We start from the raw sequence: 16,578 nt of genomic DNA, 5'->3' as shown, positions 1-16,578 counted from the left end.
AGATTAGATACAAGTAGAATTCTTTTTCTATCCTCCAGTGGGCTGTTTGTATTATATTATGTCCAGATAAGAAGGTAGAGTCTTTGAATACAAACAAACCGTCTGTGTATGTGCTGAACTGAGCCAAATGGATGTTAGCTTCTATTTCCTTCTAAATGCACATTTCTTTTTTTTCTTTCTTTCTTTCTTTCTTTCTTTCTTTCTTTCTTTCTTTCTTTCTTTCTTTCTTTCTTTCTTTCTTTCTTTCTTTCTTTCTTTCTTTCTTTCTTTCTTTCTTTTTTAAGTACATTTCAACTTAAGCTGGAGCCAACCAGTCTTGCTTTCTTTTGCTTTGCTTCAGCAATTTTTTTATAAAGTACAGCTGTAAGCAGAGGAGTTTTGCATAGACAGAATGCCACAGAAATCTGCAGTAAATAGTCTGCTTTGTTGTAGATGTTCCTAAGCAGTATATTTAATGAGTAATGATCTGTTTACTGATGGAGAATACCTTCTCTTTGAAGAAGGCTTTCATCCTAGCCAGCCATGGGCTTTTTGGTACTGTAAGTAATTGAACTGGCTGGTGAAGTGACTGCTGCGGTTTGGCAAAAGCCGATTTGTCATGCCTTGTTATTTTAGTGAGGAACATTTCTGGGAGCTTGTGTTCTGTAAAGTCCTTCTGGTAAACCTGTATTGTGAACAAATGCTTGTTACCACATTTGCTAGAAGTACAGCTTGAAGAGATATCCAACAGTGAAGCTGGTCGAATTTAAGGGGAAAGTACAGAGAAATCAGTTTGCAGAATGGAGACTATCGTTCTGCAAATGAATCATTGTGCAGATCTGTACAAAATGGTAGTTGTCCCTTAATTTTTTATTTTATTTTATTTTATTTTATTTTATTTATTTATTTTGTTAACGCCTTCATACCAGCAAGCGTTTTTTTTTTTTTGTTTGTTTGTTTGTTTGTTTGTTTGTTTGCACAGAAGTTAATTTTTTGGTGAATTGAATGAATTTTTATCTCTGGCAGTGGCCCATCCTTCCCACTAAGCTTGTGGGAGTTAGATTGTGTTTTGAAAAGAGATAATGAAGGTAGCTTAGCTAAATAATAATTGCCTTGTCTTTGTATTTCAGCACAAACCCACGTTAATCCAAAGCAGCACAGTGCTGATAAAGATGAGCTCTATCAGAAGAGCGTCCCAAAGAAGGAGCACAGTGTGAAAGAAATCCTGAAAATGGAATCCAGTCCTCCAAAAGGAAAAGACTTCTTCCAAACCAACATTTCACCGGTTACTCCAGAAAAGGACTTGGATGATTTGCGTAAGAACTATAGCCCAGAGAGGTGTTTCTTCCCTCGAGTTGTCTACCCGATCCGACCTCACATTCCAGAAGACTATCTGAAAGCTTCCTTAGCATATGGGATGGACAGACCCAGCTACATTACTCACTCACCCATCCAGTCATCTACTACACCAAGTCCTTCTGGGAGGAGCAGTCCAGACCAAAGTTTAAAAAGTTCAAGTCCTCACAGCAGCCCAGGGGTCACAGTTTCACCTCTGGCACCGACTTCCCAAGAGCACAGAGAGTCATACTCATACCTGAACGGATCCTATGGCTCAGAAGGATTGGGTTCTTACCCTGGATACGCCCCCCCTAGCCACCTCCCATCTGCCTTTCTACCATCCTATAACCCCCACTACCCCAAATTTCTGTTACCTCCGTTTAATATGAGCTGTAATAACCTGAGCGCTTTGAACAATATCAATGGCATCAACAATTTCAATCTCTTCCCACGGATGTATCCCCTTTATGGCAACCTGCTCAGTGGAGGTAGCCTTTCCCACCACATGTTGAACCCCACCACGCTCCCCAGCTCATTGCCCAGCGAAGGAGGCCGTCGATTGCTGCAGCCCGATCATCCAAGAGACTTCCTCATACCAGCACCTAACAGTGCCTTCTCTATCACGGGCGCTGCTGCCAGCATGAAGGACAAGCCATGCAGCCCCACCAGCGGGTCACCCACAGCTGGTACAGCAGCCAGTTCAGAACACATAATGCAACCTAAACCTACCTCAGTGGTGTTGGCTGCCACCGGCGGTGAAGAAGCCATGAATCTCATTAAAAGCAAGAGGAATGTGACTGGTTACAAAACCCTCCCATACCCACTGAAGAAGCAGAACGGGAAGATCAAGTACGAATGCAACGTTTGCTCCAAGACCTTTGGCCAGCTCTCCAATCTGAAGGTAGGTGGTGGAGACTAAGACACACAGGCTCACTGCAAGGCTCCTATTTCTCGCTGTTGGTTTTCTAGGAAAAGCAGGGACAAGGCTCTGGTGCTTGGCAGGCCATTGATCAGTCTGGGCTTAATACTGCATCCCCCACCAAGAAAGCATGGCTGCAGAGACAATTCCTTAACATTGACGCCACCTAATTAACTAGGTAGCAGTGCATTTTGGCAGTGAGAGGCTTCTGCTAACTTTAGGAAACATCTGAAAGTACTTTCATTGCATTACTGGAAACTGCCAATTGTTAATTGCTTTGTTTCTCCCTAGGTGCACCTCCGAGTACACAGCGGAGAGAGACCATTTAAATGCCAGACTTGCAATAAAGGCTTCACACAGCTGGCTCACCTCCAGAAGCACTATCTGGTACACACAGGAGAGAAGCCCCACGAGTGTCAGGTATGTAACACGCGCAAAGACAGCTTCCCTTGGAGGCTGATAGGACAGCAGGGCTGGACTCTCCTTGCCCTGTGTGCACAGCCTGTGTGGCGAGCTGCGTGACAAACTGGCAACTGCTCAGGATTCACATCCACGTCACAGCTGTTTCCAGCCCTGGTGTGCCAGTGTCTGTGAAACAGCATGGTTGCCGTCAGCCTGCTAGGGCAGCATCTGTCTGATACAATTTTGCCACCACCACACTCAAAATGCTATTCAGCAATATTTAAAATAGAAAAGCTGGGGATTTTTTTCCCCTCAGTGAGAAAGTCTGAAGATATAAAAAGCTGCTGCTTCATCCTGCCATCTCCACCTAGGTGTCTGATTTAAAGCATAAAATCCCCTCCCACTCACTCAGTGTTTCTCTACCGCCCCCCCTTAGGTTTGTCACAAGCGGTTCAGCAGCACCAGCAATCTCAAAACCCACCTGCGGCTCCACTCTGGAGAGAAGCCTTACCAGTGCAAGCTGTGCCCAGCCAAATTCACCCAGTTTGTGCACCTGAAGCTGCACAAGCGTCTCCACACCCGGGAGCGTCCCCACAAATGCATCCACTGCCACAAGAGCTACATTCACCTCTGCAGCCTCCAGGTCCACCTGAAGGGCAACTGCCCTGTCGCCCCCGCCTCCGGCCTCTCGATGGAGGACCTGAACCGAATCAACGAGGAGATTGAGAAGTTCGACATCAGTGACAATGCCGACAAGTTGGAAGAGGTGGAGGACAATATCGACTTAACGTCCATCGTGGAGAAGGATATACTGACCGTGCTCAGAAGGGAAATGGAAGGAGCTAATCTCAAAGTATCTTTACAGAGGAACCTGGGAAATGGACTTATCTCCTCAGGATGCAACCTTTACGAGTCTTCAGATATGTCAATTATGAAGTTGCCTCACAGTCACCCGCTACCTCTGTTACCTGTAAAGGTCAAGCAAGAAACAGTTGAACCAATGGACCCTTAAGACTTTTTGGCAAAGTGATTTTTTTATTTATGACTTGGCAAGTCAGGGTGCCTGTAGCAGTTGCTTGTACATAGTTTCAATGCTGCAAAGCAATCTTGGCTTACAGTAGTTTCCCTACGCTCTCCAGCTGAAAGAAGGAACTCCAAAGTTACTGTTTTCTCAGGGCATAAAAAGAGGCAAAGGACTGCGTGTTGCCTCGCCAGTTACTAAAAGACAATCATCTATCCATAATTATTTTTTCAATGATAGTACTTCATAATTTATTATGCAATTTATCATTCTAAAAGCAATAATTAGAAAAATGTTTACAATGACTGGGAAATTCATTGTAATTTTTACTTTAAGTGTTTTTATTTTTTGTTTTATGGCCATTCTTCATTGAGTTTTTTTTCTGCACATCTGTTTTAAGAACCTAAGATTGGGGTTTCAGTAACCATGTTTTATGTACCAATGTCTTTTAAACAAATGTGTTTTTTTCTATTGCCAAAGTTGGACATTGACATACAGAATCCTAGATCAGTCAGACTGAAAAAAATGCTGGGTACTTTTATGTGCAAATCACCCCATTGGGATCGAAAAGGAGAAGAAAAAAAAAGAAAAGGTAGCAGCAAGCAGAGAAGAAACTGCTGCCCCGGCCTCTCTGAGGGCAGGAGAGGTTCTTCTACCTGCAGCTCTACCCAGAACAGATGTGACACAGCAAACACCTGCATGGACGATACCGTAGGTTTTTAGAGAACAGCGATAGGCCCACACCTTGTCACATAACTTTATGACCAAAGGAACGCATCAGCTTAAAGTGGCTCTTCCAAAATAATATATCACTTACATGCTTTTGTTTCCAACAACGGTTTAAAAGCAAACACACCAATATTCTTAATATTCTGCCTCAAGGGAGATTTTCGGCAGAATTCTTTCTTTTCTCCCTCTTTTTCTTGTTTTGTTTGTTTTTGGCCAGAGCCTTCCAAGGATACAAAAAACAGTCAGACTCCCTGAGAAATAAGGGGTTTGGTCTTACATGTGTTTTTCTCACCCGCTTTGCCTGGGTGTAGAAGTGGGGAACAAAGTCCTTTTCTGGCACATACATATTTTTTCTTTCCTTCCTGTACAACTCAGATTTTTCTCAGTATTTGTGTTTGTACATTTTGTGGTTAATTTAATTAAAGAAGAAAAGGGCATTGCAAAGTTGTTGAACAACAATTACCTCAGTGCTTGTGTCCAGTGGTGCAGACAATGCTGTTTTATCTAAATGCTTTGCTACTTTAGAGAAGAAACCAAAATGTGCACAGGGAAAGATAGAATGCACGTCCTTTATCTTTTTGTTTTGCTAAGCCCAAAGATGATATGGTGACATTTGAGGTGTAGCAAAGAGTACATGTATATTTATAGATATATTTATACCACTATACTATATATGTATATGTATATATATTTATACCACTTAAGTTGTGAGCCAAACCATGTAATAAAACCTATTTTTCATCTAAGCGTGAAAATCAAATGTTATCCAGTTTTGCATATTACCAATGACCTCAAAACCAAAAGGTTGTACAAAGGCATTTATCGCTTGCAAGTACACATGCAGGGCTGTCTTTGCAGGGCCCGAACTTGCAAACGCCTGATGTGAAAAACGTCACTCACATGGGGAGTCTGGGCAAAGTCAGGGGGAGGAACCGTGTCTGCAGGACTGGGGTCCTCAGTGCCCTGCTCTCCTGGCAGTGTGTACTGGGGGGAAAAGAGGCGGGTGGGCAGTGAACGAGCAACCAGAAAACTTAACCAAAAGAACCCAAAAAGAAGCCAAATACTACGCATGCATGGTGTGAGTGCAGAGCACAGTGAAGGGTAGGCTGAAAGTCAGTGGGGGCGAGCTGTAGTGAGCCCCCCAGTCTCATTATATCCTGCCATTAACAAGTTGCATCATCAACTCGCATCAATTTCAGTAGCATTAGCACAGTCTTCCCCTCCAGGTGCATCTTTTTGTCTGTTTCTATTACAAATTGTAAGGTCTCCCACTTCATCAATCCAGGATTTGGTGATATTTTTTTCCCTGCAGAACTTTATTTTAATGCCTTTGGTTCAACAATCCCAACATACACACAGCTTTTGAAGGACTACAGTTCATTACATTTCCACTCCTGCAACTTGTGAGGCTGACATCTTTTAAATGTAGCAATAGTTCATAAATATAGTACGTACTTGTAGGATAAACCAAAGTATCATTACTCTGTCACTGGACACTCACTTTTCCTATATTTGCCTGTAGTGCTTTCTTGTATTTGATACAAATTTTACAAGAATTTATATGCATCAGCTTTAAGAATTGTTACTTCTCTTTACTGTTTCCCCCTTCCCTTAGAAGTTTTACATGTGAATGTAGCAACAATCAACAGTGTTTTGGGGTTTGTTTTTTTTTTTTTTTTTTTTTTTTTGTCTCTCTTAAGAAAGACTCTGACCAAAGTTAACAGGCTTTTTACTTTGCTAGAACAACAAACTATCATATGTTTACGTATTGGTTTACATCATTATTTATGTGCAAATTGTCAAATGTAAATTAAATATAAGTGTTCATTGCTTTACTGATGCTTCACTTGTCTTCAATGTCTCTGCACTGAGTGCGTGCACAGCCACGTCGCAGGGTGCCTTCCCCTCCCGGCCGCAAGCACACTGTGCGCTGACGGCGATGATGTCTCCAACAATGCTGACTCCTGCTTTTGTGGGCTCTGATTTTCCATGATTGAAAGTGGCGAACAATGCCAGCGCCAAACACCCTGGTTGTGTTTCATTATGGCACGCTCTTCTAGCCAATACCTTAGAAAAAAGTTGGGTTTTTTTCATTATTTTTTTCAGCGTTTCAATGGAAATGCTTGAATGCTATCTGCCTCTAAGATATACGACTAGGGTTCTCATTTACATTTTTCCAAATGATTGTCATTTCTGGCCTGAAACTGTAACCACTGGGACCACAATGACACACTCAGAATGTCAGCATGAGACCACTTAGCCCTGTATCAGCGTGGTGGGAACGGCATTCAAAACAAATGTGGATCTGTTTTTGTTGCTCGCCACTGAGATGAGAACACGAACCAAACCTAAGGTGGCGGTCAAGCGTCCAGCCCCAGAACCCCCAGCCAAAAAGTAATGACATGTGAGGATGCCTCTGAAAGCAAATTCGACATTTGCTACTCCCATCATTTGCCATGAGATCCAATCCAGAAAGGCCATGTGCTGGCCTCCTCTACCTGAACATTACAGGAATAATGTGCCGCCCCATATTGAGACACTCAGCACCCGTATGATGCTTTAAAAGTATTCCACTGTCCTCTTAAAATTCATTTAAACATCTGTCTCAAGAATTTGACATTCTGCCAACGCAGAGCTGTGGAGTTAAGAAAACCAGAGCCCTGTTGTCATAAACGTGCCAAATGCAGCATGTTATATTCTTATATTCGACAGAGCTATTGCTGTAATAATTTAAAAAAAAAAAAAACATAGGATAACCGTTACCGCCATAAATCATACTTCATTACTTGGCAAGGCAGTACTTTGTGCTGGAGAGTTATGTCCTGGGGACACTTGTAAGCTTTAGAAGATGTTTAATAAAATGCATTACATAAAAAGACAATGCACGTTATAGATCACAGCCTCGCGAGGCCGAGCGCAGCAGCTGGGGCTGTTGTTTCTGGCAGGCCACAGCCAGTTAGAAGTCACTGGAGGAGTGTTGTCACCAGCAACGTGGGGTCAACAATGGATGGTGACAATACCAGGACGGCTCACGGTCTGTGGGCAAAAACTAAGAACTTCTGGCCGCTTTTGGATGCAGCTCCGTGGAGCCATGTGCCCCTGGAGCAGTTGGCTGGGACTGGCAGACTTGAGGCCTACCTCACCGCCATCACCACAGAAATGGGGGACCAAGCACAATGTGGCGCTGCCAGCTGAGCTGCCTCACCATGGGAGCTGAGACTGTATCAAATGCAGCTTTGAGGAGGGCCCCACCATTCTGGCCAGCTAATAATGACCTGGAAGACCAAATGTGGGCGATTACACCTGTGAGGTTGAAAAAGACGATGTGATTTGCCTATGGGACGTGAGCCCGTCATGTTCAGTTAGCAGCTGTGGGTACGTGGAGCCATCCCAACACGTGCCGGGACCGTACTCCTTGTGAGACAGAGCCCAGGCCTATGCTTTTGTGTGGAGGCATGACATTAGAGGGCAATAGTTTTGACCATAATTAAAGGCAGCCAGGAAACACTTGGCTAATTACTGCATGAGCTGGGGCTGAGTGGCTGTGGCGGGGCTGCGGAATGCACCCGTCACGGGGCAGGTATCTGACAAACAGAAGCCACAATGGCAGCCTCGGAAAAGCTCCTCGATGTGTTGGAGGTGGTTGACAATAGGTTTCCCCAAAATGGCTGCCCCATCCCTTCCCATAGCGGGACTCCCTCCTGCACTCAACACAGCAGTGAGGCCTGGGCTGGTGGGGACAAGGGGCTGGGATGCATGGAGCACAGCTGGAGTTTAGCTCAGAAGCACCAACCAGTCCTGCCTGGAACAGAGAAAAACATAGAATCATAGAATCACTCAGGTTGGAAAAGACCTCAAAGATCATCGAGTCCAACCACGGCCTAACCATACTACCCTAACTCTAACAACCCTCCGCTAAATCAGGTCCCTGAACAGGGATATTTTGTCAAAGGCTCAATACTTCCCCAGAAATGGGAGGTTAGTTTGCCATGAGATGCTGAGAAAGGGACGTCCTATACATAGCACAGCTTCTGCAATTCACTTCTCATATGGACATGCTTCACGTCCATTGTGGCCATGGTGGCAATAACTGCAGCCTACAGCCGCACTCTCCACATCGTCAAGCTCCAGCTACAGGACGTGCGCTGTGATGCACAGGCACCAGCACCAGGGCCTGGGGCAGAAACCATTGCCTGGAGATGGAAGGGCACACCCCTACATAGAGATGCTGGCCTCTGAGTGCTGGTCTCCTGCCCAGCTGCCGGGGTCAGGCAGCCCAGCGCCACGTGGGCGTAGCGGGTGGCCCTCGCCTCGTCAGGTGTGCAGGGACATGGTTGGGATGCCAAACCATTTAGGTAGGTGTGACCAAATAGCTCTGTTGAAGGGAGCCAAACCAGTATGACTTCCTCATTGTGCAATGATTAATAAGGGCCTTCAGCTCTTTTTTTCCCCCCATTAATTGTGACTAGGCAAGTCCTTGATCATTTCCTTATCCCAGTACCAAGTGAGATTCCTTACAGCATTCCAGCCCCAAAGTGGCCGCACTTCAAGGGGAAGTGCAGTGATTGGGTTCACACTGAAACGTGCACTGCAAAATAAATGCTGGAGGTCTCATCACTGCTTCCCCAGTGCTGAGGGGATCACCTGTTCGGATGGGATGGGGGACCTGACGTGTCTCCCAGATAAGTTTACTCATTAAATCCAAGTTTAAATGACAGAGTTCTCAGCAGGACGATGAGCACAGCAGGCAGAAGCCCACACAGGACTAACTGGGCTGTGGTCCTGGTTCCCAGACTCTTTCAGGTTTTCACGGCAAAACTTTCTGCATGAGAACTGTCCCTCTGCAAACCACAGACAGCATTTGCTTTCCCCTGTCCTTAGCCTACCTCGTGCACTCAGGCAGCATTTTTCTAAGGGCGGGTTCTGTGCATATTCACAGGCTGCTGTGAATCAGACCAGCTCCTTGCCAGCCTCGCAGTTCTCTGTAAGCACCTGTGGCCTTCACCAGTCGGGAAGGATTGGGGTTCTGCTGCTGGTGGCTCCTTGGAGGGCTGTCACCTGGCCTGCAACTAGTCATGAAATAAACAAAAGTTAAAAATGGTGCAGAAACTGTAACCAGGTGTGAAAAGGAGCGGGGATACACGAAAAGTGAAAATGTGCCTTTTTAATCAGCCATTAGAAGTCAGCTGAATGCTGAGGAGTGAACACGCACCGGTGCTTGCAGTCACCAGCTTGTCCATGTATGCTGTTTTTCTACTTTCTTCTAATGAGACCCAAGGGTGCAAGACGAGGCTCCTCTTCTAACCTGTCCTGCAACAAACCGTGCATGTCTATAGCTGTGGGTGTTATGTGTTTTCTACTTTGAGTGGTGAGTTTCAGTTTGATTCTGCTCTCAGGAGCCACGTTTACTCTCGCCTTATCAACACAGCATCCGAACAGCTTCAGCGTGTCCCCAACCTTCCTGCAAGCTGAGAGAAGGTGCTTTGAATGCAGCCAAGTGAGTGGGATGATGGCCAGGGGCCTTTCCTCAACCAAGACCTCCAATCTACTGCAGCCCTAGTGCTCAGAAGGGCCCTAAACACCTTCCAAATCTGTAGCCTCAGCACTGCCTTAAGATGCCCTACAGGAGCCCAGCTGAGACCCTGGTGCTCAGGCTCTTCTCCTACATCCCCACTGTCCCAAACCCCACAGCACCCTCTCAGGACGTGGCACTGGATTCTGGTGCGGGAGGTTGTTGGGCTGTGTTCATGTCTTCCACTCCTGTTCCTCCTTCCTGGGGTCTTGCATGCATACAGCCCTGGTGCTGTGAGTGTTCAGAGCCGCAGAGCCTGTTTCCAACAGAAGGCAACCCCATGGTGTCCCCCATGAACTCCATGGTTGCGGCCTGGTGCCTGCCCAGACCTGCTGGAAGCTCTGTCCTCATCAAGCCCCCAGTGATTTTATCCAGGAGTATGATGGCATGCCAAATATTTCCTCTGGATCTGCAGGAGGTCAGTGCAGCATTCCTGAGGTGCCCCCCACCCCATTGCCTCCATCCCTCCTTCAGTGTCAGACATCACAGTTTGCCGGGAGGCCTGTTTGTAAAATATCTGAATGGTTCTCAGATGAAGTTATGACCTACATTCAGCTAAGAGCGATATGCAGATTTCTTCCCTCCCTCAGATCTGCTTGAGGTTTTCAATCCCCCCCTCTGCTCCCCCCCCCGTAGATACAACATTCAGGAATGACTGTGTCGGTCGCTTCACAGTCACTTTTCACACTCGAAAGCGAGCCCGGCGTTTGGGGCAGAGCAGCCCCCGCAGCACGGCTGCCTCAGCACGCGTGGCTGCTTGCAGGGCCGGAGTGATGCAGCATGGATGATCCCCAGAGAGCTCCCAAAGGAGGCGGGAAGTGAAGTGCCAGCAGCACAGAGGGCTCCTTGGTGGCCTTCAGAACCTCAGCTGCTCATCTAAATTTAGGAGACTGGAGAACAAGGGCCCCCCTGACCGCCAACCCATTCTCCCGAGGCAGCAGGCACCACTGCAAAATTCTTCAGAGCCCCACTAAAAGCAAATATCCTAAATCCTAATTCTCTTTCGCCTACCTCCTGCCTATGGATCCCATCTGCACATTAGCCATGAATAGAAGGAAGGGAACATCCCAAATCCATGCAGGGTCTGACCCCAAAGGCACACATTCAGAGGTGGGCCCAGTCACAGAGTTCAGCTACAGCTCCTCATTTCCCCCTGGTCTGGGGCATCTGAGTCCAGGAACGCCTGTTGATGCAATTTCTACTGCATTCGTTTAGATCAATCTAAACACTAACTCAGTGCTAAACACCTACACATGGGAAAGTAGTAGCCAAGTTTAAGTTTATCTGCTAATGGAAATATAAAGACAGAGTTTTCTCCTCTCTAGAAATTTCAGTATTTCAAGGCCAAAGCCAAGTTTTGCACTGATAGCAGTGCCCCAGGAGCCAAGATCGCTGGTTCTGGTTTGCTCCCTTCACTAACTTGTTGCAAGGTCTGGAACAAACCAGTTGACCTTCCCATGCAGCATCCGACTCATCTGTAGAATATGTACAAGGCCTGTACAAGTTGTGATGTAAAACCAATATTTGTACCTTGCTTTTGAGATCCTCCAGTCTGCAGCGGTGTGTATTTGTGCTGTTTGTAGAGAGAACAGGCTGCTGGTACTACTATCTGCGGTACTGCAGAGTTCAGAATTCCTCACTTACGGGTTACAACTGCACTGAACTCAACAAAAACTCTCTCTGCCCCAAGGAGCTTACAAACTAAGCACTATTAGAAACCCAAAAACCACAGTGGCTAGGTGCAGAGCTTAAATTTCCATTTTCTCTCAGCATTTTCCCACGAGGGCATTGCATGTGAGAGCACACAACACAGAGTCAGATCACGCCTGGTTCGGTTGTTCTGGCATGACATTTGGCAATACAAGAATGACATAAATTAAAGTGAAACCTCTTCACCTCAGCCTAAGTGAAAATGTGAAGAATGAGGGGGGCGAGGAGGAAGGGGGGATATTGATCTGTATCTACTCAACAGTCAGACCAGTGGTATGGCAGCAACAAAAGACATGCCTTTGCTTTTTCAGTAACTAATAATCTATAGAGAACCATTTCCTTTTCTGCTGTTAAGATAACACATTTGCCACCTCAGCTGCATGCAAATAATTCATGCCTCTGCTTAACTAATTTACCTCTTGGGTGCAGACAGAAGGGAAGAAACCTCAGCTGACACGCACACTGAAAAACGAGCCACTTCGCCCCGAACTTTCTGCGCTGTTAGGGCACAAGTGTACAAACACACTGCAGGCCAGAGTGGGCTTCCTGAGGTTGAGGGGGGATTTTTGCTAGTCCCCGCTCCTGCCTCTGACCCACATGTGGGCTGCAGGCTGGAACTGCCATTATCCGTAGAGAAGTGTTTGGTATCTCCTCACACAGACCACAGCTGGTCAGCAACTTATTCCAGATTTAAACACAATAATATATGAGATCTCATCTGTTGTCAGGAATATTACACACGATTAAAAGCCTGGGTCCCCCAAAGTATGCTGAAACTGAGCGGGCCTTCACTTTACATTGCCTGGAAATAAATGGGTACTGTGTTGGACATCCATCTGTATCTGGTGGAAACCTTGCTTGAATCAAAATGCTAATGCAACTTTCACTCACTCGCAGACATCCTCTTCTCCACACATTAAAACAATGTGAGTATGGTTCCAATAGTAGAATCATTGCGGTTGGACTTGACGATCTTTAAGGTCTTTTCCAACCTGAGCAATTCTATGATTCTATGATCTAGGTTGGAAAATACCTTCATGATCACTACTCCAACCATTGACCTGACTTACTAAACCCCATCAGTAACCCAGGTCCTTTAGTACCACATCCACATGTTTCTTATGTACCTCCAGGGATGGGGGGACTCCATCACTCCTTTGGGCAGTCTCTCCTAAAGCCTGACCAACCTCTTTGTGAATAAATTCTTCCTAATACTCAATATAAAGCTCCCCTAGTGCAAATGGAGATCATTTCCTCACATAGTATCACTTGTCACTCAAGAAAAGAGCTCAGTGCTGGAGCCTCCTTTCAGGTAGCTGTAGAGAGAGATGAGGTCTCCCCTCAGCCTCCTCTTCTCCAGACTACCCAACTCCAATTCCCTCAGCCTCTCCTCATAACTCTTGTTTTCTAGTTCCTTCACCATCTTCGTTGCTCTTCTCTGCACACACTCAAGTAATTCACATCCTTCTTGTAGTAAGGGACCCAGAACTGACCACAGTATTCAAGGTGCAGTCTCACCAGTGCCATATCTAAGGGGGCAATCAGCTCCCTAGCCCTGCTAGCCATGCTACTTCTTGGCCTTGTTGGCCACCTGGGCATACTGCTGGCTCATGTTCAATCAGTTGTTGACCAGTACCACAAGACTCTTTCTGCTTGGCAGCTTTCCAGCCACTCTTAAGGCTATACCACTGTTAAGACCCAAGTGGAGGACCAAGTACTTAGTTTTCCTGAATGTCAAGTACCTTAAAGTTATGAAATACTGGAATCAATTAAATCTATCTTTCCATAAGGAACAGCCCTCCTCAGCAGGACCACATGCTGTTTTTCTTACAGGAACAGTACCTCATTCAGCACATGGAATGAGTGATGCTTGTCCTGCATGGGATGGGACAGGACAGCCCTCCTACTTTCACCTTTGTCACCAGCCTCGCGCTCCAGCTCTGGCCAGGTCTGGCTGCTCCCTGGGACTTTTGATGGGCCCAGCAGGAGAATGATTGAAGGCTTCACCAGCTGCACCTGTGTTATGCAAAACCCACATGGGGCAGGGAGGTGACATCCCTGTGCATGATAGAGAAGAAACAAAATAAAGAAGTTGGAATTCAAATTTTTCTTTGGGTGCCCAGATCTCTCAGGGTGTTTTTTTCTCAAGCAAAATGTTGCTTGACTATAGCATAGGGATTACTGGGTATATTCAGCTCTCCCAAACTGGACACCTAAAATGAAGGACTACTATATTTAATGGCCTGTGAAGATTCAGGTTCAGTGACTTCCTCTGTGTTATGCACAGCTTCTTTGAGCTCAGCTGGTGAGAGATGCATCTTTCGCAGGCAGTCTCCAGCTCCCTGGCTGAGGGGATCCCTCTGTTCTCCCCACCCCTCTCCATCAAGACAACCACAAAGATGCAGGTTTTACAAATTAGAGCCTCCCTTGGTTTCTGATGGCAAAGGTGGTGGGGAAAGGTAGCACACATCCTGTGAAGACCACATCACTACATACATCTATGAGGGTCTGACTCAGCCGTAGTACTGGCTTTTCTTAGCCTCCGAGAGCCCAAGACTGCAGCCTCTGTGCTGTTCTAGCAGGCTCTCTGGGCAAGCTCCCACAACAACAAAACCCTGTGGCTGGCCCAGAGGATGTTAGTTTAACACGGTAGATTTGAGCTTTTCCATGAATCAAGCAGCTTACTCTGCTGCCAGGAGCAGCCTGGCACCCTCTTGAGTTGAATGGGTGGATGGGGAGCCCCATGTACCCACTCCCAGACTTGTCCCCTTTCTTTCCTGGTGAGCACTGGTGGGGTCTCCACTTCTTCTCAGTGTCACCAGCCCCCAGTCTACCCTTCATGGAGGAAGAAGGCCACTCCTCAGCTATGATCTGGCAGAGGGAGGCAACGAAATGTCACCTTTTCACTGGAAAACCCGGTGCCTTCTGAGCAAGGAGACACATGCAACTGAAGGCCAGGGTGAGATGAAACACTACAAGCAAAGAAAAAAAAGGAAGACAGGTCTTTTCACAGTTCGTAGATGCAAAATGAAACTGTTTTGACAGATTCAGTTCTCCCACGTTGAAAGGCCCAGAATTTCTCATCTCTGACTTAAAGACAAGTTTCACCCATGACTTGACAAACTATACCATCCACAATGCACTGAGGCTCATCAGACATCTGCTACCACCCTGCCAAAATTCATCTTAGGCATTTTTCTGGGCTGTTATTGTCAAATTACTCCCTTTTTTAGGGTATCTCCTATTCTGATGTATCTTGCATTGCCAATACTTCCCCCTGGAGCTGAAAACCCAGAGGTATGGAGCCCATGCTTTTTAAGTACACTGACATCTCTATGGCTGGTCACAGGCATCCAGGGAAGAAAATAGCAGGGCACACACCAGTAAGGCACTCCCTTCACTACAAGTGATCACCACCAGCTTTCCTACAGGTGCTGAGAAAATTGCTAAGCTGCTAATGTAGGCAAGAGTGATTTGACCTCAGCCTCCTCACTGGGATTCACCCAGCCCAGCGCGGGGCAGATCCAGCTCGGCAGCCTGTTTTTGGAGTCTTCACCTACAACCCATGCAGTGAAGATGTTAATCTATATTTTATGCAGAAGCATTTTAAACGATGAGAGCTGTGTTTAAGCCTGAGTTTATGAAAGCTCAGCCATGTGCCTGTCTTACCAAGGTTAGATCACAGGGATAATAATTCTACGCGTTGTCTTTGAAGAGGTGAAGTGGTTTTGCTCTATTCTGCTTTAGCAAAAGAAGAATCTATCCACAGAGGTGAAGGGATTGATAAATGTTTCAGTCTGGCTTGAGCGTCTTTCAAAAGACTGTAGTCTATCTCAGTGAAGTTGCAGAGGGCCTCAAAGGGGCGGTGACGCTCTATAGTGCATATCATACAAGGAAACAATCAAGGATTAAAAACTTATTATTCTGTGATGACTGTATGGATTTTCCTCCTAGTATTGTAAGCGCTTCTGTTTCCCTGATCACAAATCATCTGCTAAAATGTTATCTATGTACTACCTCATTCACCCCTTGTCTCACCCTTTGATTCAGAGGAGATAGGTCAAAAAAGAAGTAGCAGATGGCTGTACCACCTGCAAAATATTTACACCTAATGTGTTGCTTGCTAGAGTTGCTGCTCAGATACTTAAACTGTGTTTCCTGCATATTTCTCTTTCTCCCAGAAGATAATTTCTTCATTATCAATTTGATATCGTGGTCAGCTTGGGCATTGATATGCATAGGAGTACATATGCTGCCTGCCCTGCTTCAGCATGAACTGATGTACCTCTCCCAAACGATTTTCAAAAATCAGGAATGGGAAAGAACCAAAACAAAAGACAAATTCGATGTTTTGGAGACCTTTTGTCTTAATACACACACAAATTAAATGGTGTTTGTCTCCTCTTTCTGCTCTAAACACAGAACTTGGGCCAATAACAAGGAGAGCATCTCTTTTCAGGCTCTCTTGCAGCTTTTAAAACATAGAGAGCAAATGGCAGGCTTACCTTTCATCTCCTTTTGAAACTGAAGTTAGGCCTTATTGGTAACAAGTGAAATTAAACTGGTTGTTGCTGTTTAACCTCTCTGTGCTATTTCCTCACACAAATTAGTCATGATCAAATCTGCTTGGCAGTTGTCCTTACAAAAAACAGAACAGAAAGAAGGGTTAAGCACTCCCATACAGTTTACCCAATAAATTTGTCATACCCCTTATATAGAGCTGTCCCTCCAGTTCTGCCTGTTCCCTGACATATCTGGCAGTTTGAACAATGTTGGCAATATTTGAGCAATTAGGCATTCCAAGTGGAAAGGTTAATATACATTACCCTCAAACGCAGGGTGTGTTTTGTCTTGTGCCTTCAGCCATTCTTGATGAGCAGTGATTGCACAACAGCCATGAGGTAGGAA

The 16,578-nt window shown here is 45.8% G+C and overlaps 1 protein-coding gene across 17 annotated transcripts in view; it reads left to right on the top strand.

The window, feature by feature from the left end:
• PRDM1 (PR/SET domain 1) overlaps positions 1 to 6,223 on the top strand; it is a 97,775-nt gene extending 91,552 nt beyond the window's left edge. For all 17 annotated transcript variants that reach the window (XM_040697684.2, XM_046939151.1, XM_015284537.4 and 14 more), the window contains 3 exons: positions 1,110 to 2,218; positions 2,528 to 2,656; positions 3,075 to 6,223. In XM_040697684.2, the coding sequence (XP_040553618.1) occupies positions 1,110 to 2,218; positions 2,528 to 2,656; positions 3,075 to 3,650 (1,814 nt within the window). In that variant the 3' untranslated portion in view covers positions 3,651 to 6,223. The remainder of the gene's footprint in view (positions 1 to 1,109; positions 2,219 to 2,527; positions 2,657 to 3,074) is intronic.
• The last annotated feature ends 10,355 nt before the right edge of the window (positions 6,224 to 16,578 follow it).

Source organism: Gallus gallus, chromosome 3 (assembly GCF_016699485.2).
Source record: "Gallus gallus isolate bGalGal1 chromosome 3, bGalGal1.mat.broiler.GRCg7b, whole genome shotgun sequence".
Taxonomy (NCBI): Eukaryota; Metazoa; Chordata; class Aves; order Galliformes; family Phasianidae; genus Gallus; species Gallus gallus.
This window is presented reverse-complemented; position numbering and strand designations above follow the sequence as displayed.